The 8,990-nt window shown below is 39.1% G+C and overlaps 1 protein-coding gene across 1 annotated transcript in view; it reads left to right on the top strand.

The window, feature by feature from the left end:
- Nucleotides 1-220: 220 nt before the first annotated feature.
- Nucleotides 221-8,990, top strand: part of LOC127585951 (uncharacterized) — a 29,012-nt gene continuing 20,242 nt past the window's right edge. The window contains exons 1-4 of the mRNA XM_052043707.1: nucleotides 221-274; nucleotides 1,219-1,294; nucleotides 1,923-2,333; nucleotides 7,679-7,768. Of these exons, the coding sequence (XP_051899667.1) occupies nucleotides 221-274; nucleotides 1,219-1,294; nucleotides 1,923-2,333; nucleotides 7,679-7,768 (631 nt within the window). The remainder of the gene's footprint in view (nucleotides 275-1,218; nucleotides 1,295-1,922; nucleotides 2,334-7,678; nucleotides 7,769-8,990) is intronic.

Here is an 8,990-nt window from a genome sequence, read left to right as displayed (position 1 = left end):
ATACTGGGCTTAGTTTGGGCAATGAGCCTGACCAGATGACCGGCCTTTTGTAAGAGAACTTCTTGGGAACAGTGATCACAACTCCATAAGTTTTAAGAAAGTTATGAATAAGGATAAGTGGGAAAGTATTAAATTGGGGAGGACAAATTATGACATTATTAGACAGGAGCTAGGAACAGTTAACTGGGAGCAGTCGTTATTGGGCAAGTCCACATCTGACATGTGGGAGATGTTTAAAGACCAGGTGATCAGAGCTCAGGACAGGCATACTCAGGTAAGGAGGAAGGTCAAGGATGGCAAGGAGAGGGAACCTTGGATGATGAGAGAGGTTGTGGATTTAGTCAAAAAGTAAAAGGAAACATATGTAAGGTTTAGGAAGCTAAAATCAGACAGGGGCCTTGGGGGAATATAAAGATAGCAGGAAAGGACTCTAGCAGGGGATTAGGAAGGCCAAAAGGGGCTATGAAATGTCATTGGCAAATAGGATTAAAGAGAATCCCAAAGCATTTTATACTTGCATTAAAAACAAGGGGATAACTAGGGAGAGGGTAGGACCACTCAAGGATAAAGGAGGGAATTTATGGTTGGAGTCAGTGGACGTGGATGAGGTACAAACTGAGTACTTTGCACAGCATTCACCAAGAAGAAGGACTTGGAGGAGAGTGAGATGAGTGTGGGGCATGCAAATGTACGAGGACATTTTGAGATTAAGAAGGAGGTGGTGCTGGATCTTATAAAGAGCATCAAGTGTATAAATCCCCAAGGCCTGAAGGGATTTATCCCAGGTTACTGAAAGAGGAGATTGCTAGGTCCTTGACAGAGATCTTTGTATCCTCATTGGCAACAAGTGAGGTCCCAGAGGACTGAGAGTAGCCAATGCTTTTCCTTTGTTCAAGAAGGGAAATAGGGATAATCCAGGAAATTTTTAGGCCAGTTAGCCTGGGACAGAGGCTATTGGAGAGGATACTTTGGGATTGGATTTACGTGTACCTGGAAGAACATGGCTGATTAGGGACAGTCAGCATGGCTTTGTGCGGGACAAGCCATGGTTTGAAACAATACCCATTCATGAATCAAGGGCCAAATGTTGGTTTGCTGAGGCCGGAACTTCAACGGCTTTCTTACCCAAGATTGGTTGATTATCACTGTAGCTGTTTCTCCGCTGACAGCGGCTGAACGTTTATTGCATAAACTCAACTAGTTTCAACTGTTGAACAGAACCTGCAGAAAATGTTTAAAGAGGCTTTGGGAGTGTGCTGCATCTGTCTTTTCACTTATCTCTTTGCTGTTAATGGTGAGAGTTTCCACGATTAACAATTAGATTTATATGCATTACCGTTTCTTCGGGTACGTTGGGGGATTTATCTGGGATAGTCCATCCGACTGTGTCAGATGTTGGGTTGCATCCATAAAAATGATGTACACCCCGCATATTGAATAGTTGACTTTTTTTACCTGGACATTGGATTTGAGAAAGTAACATAATTACATGGCTGTGGGGAGAAGGGGCCGGTAATCCTGACCAGAAAGGTCAGTCAAAGAGCCGGTACCGGCAGGATGGCTCAACTGTCCTGTTCTGCTTCAATCCAAACGGAATCACAATTTATTGAATGAAAACTGTCCAGAGTTATTCCTGGGCAGAACTAATATAAAATAAGGAGTATCTATCACCGTTTGAGTTTGTCTTTCCACGGATACCAGTGAAATGTTAACATGAAATGTTACGGACTGTCGCAGACTCGGTGCCCCGGAGAGCAGAACTTTCCCAGCACTGAACCTAAACGACCAGCGCCGTGTCGTGATGAAATATGTAAAGCATGGAGAATATCCTTTTTCATTCGGTTATACCTTGCAACCTAAACAATTAGTGTTATTCAGATAGTGTTACCTAATATTGAGACAATTACTATCTTCTCCCTTAGCCGCTGCAACGCTGAGAGTGGCTCGGGACCGCCTGACTGGAACCGTCGGACAGTCCGTGCTCCTGCCGGCATCTTACACCGACTCAGATTCACACGGGTACCTGCGGATCACATGGACCAAAGCCGGGTCTAGAATTGCGGATTTTCGATGCCCCTCGGACAGAAGCGGCAACTTTGATGGATGTCACCAAACCATCCCTATTCCCGATCACTATAAACATCGGGCTGTGTTTTTTCTGGAAAATGCATCCTTACTGCTGAGAGATTTGCAGATCAGCGACAGCGGGGTTTATGAATTATCCATTGGCCACTCGACGGGAATGGAAAAGGGCAGTTTGAACTTGACGGTGCAGCCCAGCACCAGGGATACACCTGGCACCACCAATAGAACCGACATGGGCCATAAAATAGGTTGGTACTTTCCCAGACTGTGTAATGGTTTTATTCAATCGTTAGAAACTTCCACATAAGAAACAAATATACACGTAGTGGTCGTCCATTCAGCCTCTTGTGCCTGCTTGGCTATTCAATGATCATGCCTGGTCTATTATCTCAACATCACTTTCTCGCACAAATTTCATATCCGTTGGGTCTCTTAATATCCAAAACTTATGGATCTCAATCTTGAATATGCTCAGCACTGGATGTTCAGAGCCCTCCAAGTCACAGTGTTAATACTCTGAAATATTGATAGGTAATCTAAACATAATAGGGAAAAGGAGAAATTGAGAAAAGACCTCCTCATAATTGATGCTTCTTATTCTGGCATTATTTGGGAAAATCTCTGCATCTCCTCAAGGCTTTGACATCCTTCCCAGAATCTTGTACCCAGACCTGGACATAATAGTGAGGAAAGTAGTTTTTGATATTGATAAGTTTGTAACATGGATAGACCAAGAGCAGATGGAATTTAATCATGAAAAATGTGAGGTGATACATTTGAGGAGGACCAATAAGGCTCGGATTTACGTAATGCTAGTACTCTAGTATTGAGGAACAGAGGAACTTTGGGAGGAAAAGGTGGTGAAGAAGGCATGTAGGTTACTTGCCTTCATTAGCTGAGTACTGACTATAAGAGCAGGAAGGTTATGGCACAACTATATGAAACATTAGTAAGCCCACAGCTGGATACTGTGCACAATTCTGGTCACCACAATACAAGAAAGACATGATTGTATTGGAGAAGATACAGAGGAGGTTCATCAGATGTTGCCTGAGTGGAGAATTTCTGTTATGAGGAGAGACTGGGCTTATATTTCTTTGGAGTGGGGAAGGGGTGGAGTGGGCGAAACCTAATTGAGGTATACAAAATTGCAGATAGGATATACAGTGAGATCTTTTCCTTTTAGCAGTGTCTTAATCTGAAGAACATGGATATATGGTCATTTGGGGGGGGGGGTGGTGGTTAAGAAGAATTTTTTCAACCAGAGCCTGGTTGAAAACTGGAACACACTGACTGAGTGGGTGGTGGAGGCAGAGAATCTCGTAGCATTTCGATGAACACTTGAAATGCAATGGCATAGAAGGCAACCAGCTGAGTGCTGGAAAATGAGAGTAGTATAGATCGGTACTTCATGGGCAGCATGGACACAGAGGGCATATGGTTTGTTTATATGCTGTGTTACATATGACTATTAATAATCTAGCTGGGAGCTAGCCAGTACACATAAACTTTGGCAGAAATTCCTTGCTTTAGTGTCTTGTAAAAGAGCAAACATATTGTATGGAATTTTGCAAACTTCTTAATTTCTTCTGCCTTAATTCTTTCTGATCCTTCAACATATTTACTTCCTATTGCCCTTCCTTATTCTTCATATTTCTCTCTGTTAAAATCCCTTCTGTCATGTTTTTGCCATTGGTTTATCCTGATACTGCCCTCCTCATTCTTCACCACATTTCAGTGTCATATGCCAACTACAGACTATTAAATTATGCCTTTTATGATCATCTAGGTTATTAATATACATCCAACACTCCACTTTAACATAATTATTGATTTATGCATATTAAATGAAAGGTGAGACAGCATAGCTACAATCTAGTGGAAGGTAAACTTTTGTCTGTGAGCACTTATTTTACACAATGATTAATGCCAGCAATAGAGATGGGGTAGGGATGTTGCAGAGAAAAAGTATGAAATGCTTTAAGGACTTTTAGAGTGGGCTTCAGTGGAAAAATAAAGTACAGCCACCTATCTCACCTTGACAACTTCATGTTCTGTTAAAATATCGGGTGGGGAGGGGGTTGCCATGGGAATGCCTCAAGCATAACAGGATTATGTGAATAGCTTCCATTATAAATGCTGACATGGAAATTTACCAGAGGAAAAGATCTCTGCTCTGCTCTCTGTGTCTCACTGTCTTAAGCTTGGTTGGTAATTGTGTTCTCATTTGTTATTGTGCAAATAATCTTCAGGTTTATTGCTGCTAATTCCGTTATTTTCTCTGGAACTAAGATCATAACAACAAAACTGGTTACAGACCTTACTATGCGCTGATTATACTCAGTGAATTACATGCGCTGACACATGTAAATTTATCTTAAAATGAATTTTAATGTTTACTTTAAAGTAGTTTAGAACTTAAAGCAAATGCAAAAGTTAAGATTTCCACTGCATTAACAGCAGTATAATTAATTAATCAGATGTGTGGGTGAACTAGGATATAGAAATCAAATACAAGAGAAGCTGTAGCCGATGAAATTATTGTAATAATTAGTACAGGCTACCAACAAGAAAACGGCTAAATTCTTCTTTGTTTTTCATAGATATCTTGTTCAAAAGTATGTTACATCCTCAATTATATTGAAATTATTATTTCATCATAATCAACTTTGGGAAAAACTTTATGACTCAAAACAATAGTGTCTTCAAATAATTTTCATAATACCTTTAAACCGTGGATCATATATTCTGATATAGCTTAAATTATCAACACATTTTGTATTGTAATTTTAGAACTTTTATCTCCCAGAAATAACCGGATATTTTATGCCAGAATCAATTCTACTAGTTCAAAAGTATCCTAATTCTTACACCATTGGACTGTTGAGTTTTGTCACTTACAAAGTTCACTTTTAGTTTCCTACTTAAAGCGTTCCTGCATGATGTAGTTGAACCCATAGGTTTAATCATCAGGTAAATTTCTCCTGCTTCAGAAAATTACAAACAACCCCGAGTGGCCTGAATACCAGTCGCTGAAAGGCAAAGTCTTTAAGCCAAATCATCAGGCTGTAACATTTAATCTCTGTGAATGAAATTCCCTTACTCTTTTGTGAAAACTGCCAAATATCTAATCACCCTGTCAATATTAATGGGCTACAAAAAAAAAGCCATTTCCACCTGTTTATAAGTAAAGAACAAACCTTCTTGTGGTTCTGCTTAAAAGCCAGAAGTGTGAAATTATCAAACTTTCTTTCTGTTTCCACGGAGGAACAAGTTACTTGAAAATTATTAATGTAATAATATTGGACATGAGTGAACATTGGTTAAACAAGCATTTTGTGGTGAAGTAGGGAATGCAAAAGTGCTGCCATTAGAAAAGGTTAATTTCATTACAGGTTTATTAAATATTATCAGAAGTAATTGCATCATTTTATGTCAGTGTGGAGGAAATGATTTGGGGCAAAAACAACAGTTCATCCCTTTGGCATTTTCTATGATCCGTGGAAACATTTATTTCTCCCCACTAAAAGAGAAAGTTGAGATCATCAAAAAACTCCCTTAGTTGTCTTATCATAAGGTGATATATTTTGTGTCAATTATATAGCAATTAAACTCATCTAAAGCATGTTAACCCACTGAATGCAGTGGGTTTGTGCAACATTTTTAAGCAAGATTTCTTAAAGCTCATTTCGCTCTGTTTCCATCCTTGATGACTGTGGTTGGTTTAATGTATGTAACGTGTGTGACTCCCTTCAATTTCTGTGGCTCTGTAAGACTTCCCTGGAAAAAAGCACCCTGAGTAGGCACTCTCCAGTGCATTAAATAATATTGCAAACTATTGTCAGAGCCATGTTGAAAGATCATGAAAATGCTTCTGCCTTTTACTCCATTTATTTTATACATTTTTTCACAATCTTTGTACCCCTTCAAATTTACACCTAATTTATCCTTTGGAAGTGGAACACAAGGAATTATTATTAACTTAAAACAAAATCTCTTTGTGGAAGTCAGCATTTTACATTAAACTCTAGTTGCTTTTAACCTGTTTGGTAAATTGGTTTATTATTGTCACATGTACTGAGGTACAATGAAGATCTTTGTTTTGCAAGCCATCCATACAGATCATTTCATCACATTAGTGCATTGAGGTAGTACAAAGGAAAACAATAACAGAATGCAGAATATAGTGTCACAGTTACAGAGAAAGTGCAGTGCGGGCTACAATAAGGTGCAAGGCCATAACGAGGTAGACTGTAAGGTCATTTTATCATACTAGGGGACTCTGCAAGAGTCTTATAACAATGGGATAGAAGCTGTCCCTGAGCCTGGTGGTACGTGCTTTCAGGCTTTTGTTTGACAATGTTGTTTTTGAAGGGATGTTTCCAAACCCCCCCAAAGTTCGAGGACGTAAAATGATAAAGCAACCAGCAGCATCTCCTAAAATTCCAATTTCAACCATTAAACACTTAAGACAGTCAAACTTACAACTTTAAATATATGACACTCCGGCATCTGAAACTAAGACTCAAACTATTCATAACAATAACCAGAATTTCATATGGATGCACTGAATTTTTATTTGTCACAATTTCTTCCAAATTCATCTATAATCTGAACTAAGATACAAGAAAAAAACAAAAGAAAAGCAAAAGGAAGAGAGAGAGAGAGAGAGAGAGAGAGAGAGAGAGAGAGAGAGAGAGAGAGAGAGAGAGAGAGAGAGAGAGAGAGAGAGAGAGAGAGAGAGAGAGAGAGAGAGAGAGAGTGCATGTGGTACAAAAGGACATTAACTTAAGTTTTTTTCCTTCCTCTGGTACCTTTTCCAAGTTCTGAATATAACTGAAGAAAAACTGATTTCATATTCTCGTACAATAGGAATTTTAAAAAAGAGATAGTAGGGATGGAGCTTGACAAATCTTGTGGACTTGGGAGCAAGCTTTTTAAAGAGGGTCTGACTAAAAAGAAAAAAAATCCTTCAACTTATTACTATGCAGAAAAACTTCTCTTGTCTCATTCTAAACTGTCACAAATTAAATCAATACTTTTCCCCTAAAATCAATTTACAATTTATGACAATCTCTAGTTTAGCAAAACTCTTGGTGTTGGAGCATTGATCAGAAATACACATTTGAATCACTCCAAGTAGGAGCCCAAATCCTCACTGCATTGCTCACCAGAACCTATTCATGCTCGGATGTGGTTTGGGATCATTTGCAGTGCCCAGTGCTTCTTTAAGCAGCATCTTGTGTGGCTCCTAACAATTGCCACATGAATTTTGCACACCTCTGCCACTTTCCAATGCTACTTCATGTTAGGGCTACGGCCCTTTAAAAGACTTTCACTTAGCCACATCACTGCTGATAACGTGTACTTTTCTTTCCTTTGATAACATTATGATTCTTTGGATTTTTCCACCCAGATGAGCTGTGAACTATTGAGCATTTTCAAGACTGAGATTGACAGATTTTTAGAATCTAGGGAATCAAAGTACATGGACATTGGATAGGCAAGTGGCTGTAAAATGGTGGATCAGGCTTGAGGGGCCGAATGACCAGGTTCAGTCATATTTCTCATGTTCTTCGATTCTTGTGCATAGGTTCCCACTCAAGACTTGAATTCATCCTTCCACCTGTTGGCATTGCTGTTATTGCTATTTTCTTGCTTCTTACTGTGAAGATGAGAAGAGGTAAGCTGTTATTTTGTGACGTAGTTTCAGGCAACCTTCTGCCTCTATATTTGTACAACGTTTTATACATACATACTTCCTATGCATGTGTGGGGTGATACAGTAGTGCAGCTAGTAGAGCTTGTGTCTCAATCCACAGTTCAGTCCTGACCTCCAATCTCCCCCCACCCCCATGCTGTCTGTGTGGAGTTTGCATGTTCTCCCTGTGACCGCATGGGTTTCCTCCCATATCCCAAAGACATGCAAATTGGTAGGTTAATTGTCCGCTGTATATTGCCCAAGTGTGGAGAATAAAATGAGGTTAGCGTGGGATTAGTGCAAATGGGTGCTTGATGGTTGGCATGGACTCAGTGGGCCAAAGGGCATCTTTGCCTGCTGTATGACTAAATAATGTAAAAAGGTTGTCAATGTAAAAATGTTTTTGTACACATGGTGGAAGATGATTAAGGAGCTACTGCTTCACTCATTGTATTTATTCATTATAATTGATCTTATCCCAAATGAACTGGATAATTACCAGTAAGGAATAAACTTAGGAACAAGTAACTAGGTTAAAATGAATTATATTTTAGGTTTTGTGATAGACGCACCTATTAATTGCAGGGAAGGTCAGATTTGACAAAAGCAGTAAGACTTTGATAATCCACTGTCTGAATATTTAGAAATCCCGACGGTTTGGCACTTCACTCACCTGGTTCTAATTCACATGCCCCCTTGAATCTCACTGGGTTCACTGGTAATCTTATTTTACTACCAGGTAACATCTTAAATAAAATGTAAATTAAAAGTCCATTGGGGCAGTAATGGAAATAACATCTCATAGTCCGTAAATTCTGCCAGTCCGGCACCAGCAAAGTCTCCAGCGTATTTTTGGAATGATTACTGGTAATTTACTGTATTGATAATTCTTAGGCATACAAATCCTAATGCTTATTACCAGCTGAGTATATGTTCCGGCAGCTATCAAGTAATGTCAATATTACAGTAAACTATGACTGGTCTTTTTGTGAGTCTAACTGCATAATTTGCGTGAATTCATTTTTTAAAGCCTCAATGTCAGTGTGGGTTTTTAATCTACCAAAACTTCCTATAGATTTAAAAAATATTCACTGGTTTACGAATTAAAAACTCCTGTGAAAAGTATACTTGACAATAATTACTCTTCATTTCCTTTAAAGTTCCTGCAGTATTTTTTCTTCCTTACTTCCTCTCCAGATTGCAC

The sequence above is a fragment of the Pristis pectinata genome, chromosome 34 (genome assembly GCF_009764475.1).
Source record: "Pristis pectinata isolate sPriPec2 chromosome 34, sPriPec2.1.pri, whole genome shotgun sequence".
NCBI lineage: Eukaryota > Metazoa > Chordata > Chondrichthyes > Rhinopristiformes > Pristidae > Pristis > Pristis pectinata.
This window is presented reverse-complemented; position numbering and strand designations above follow the sequence as displayed.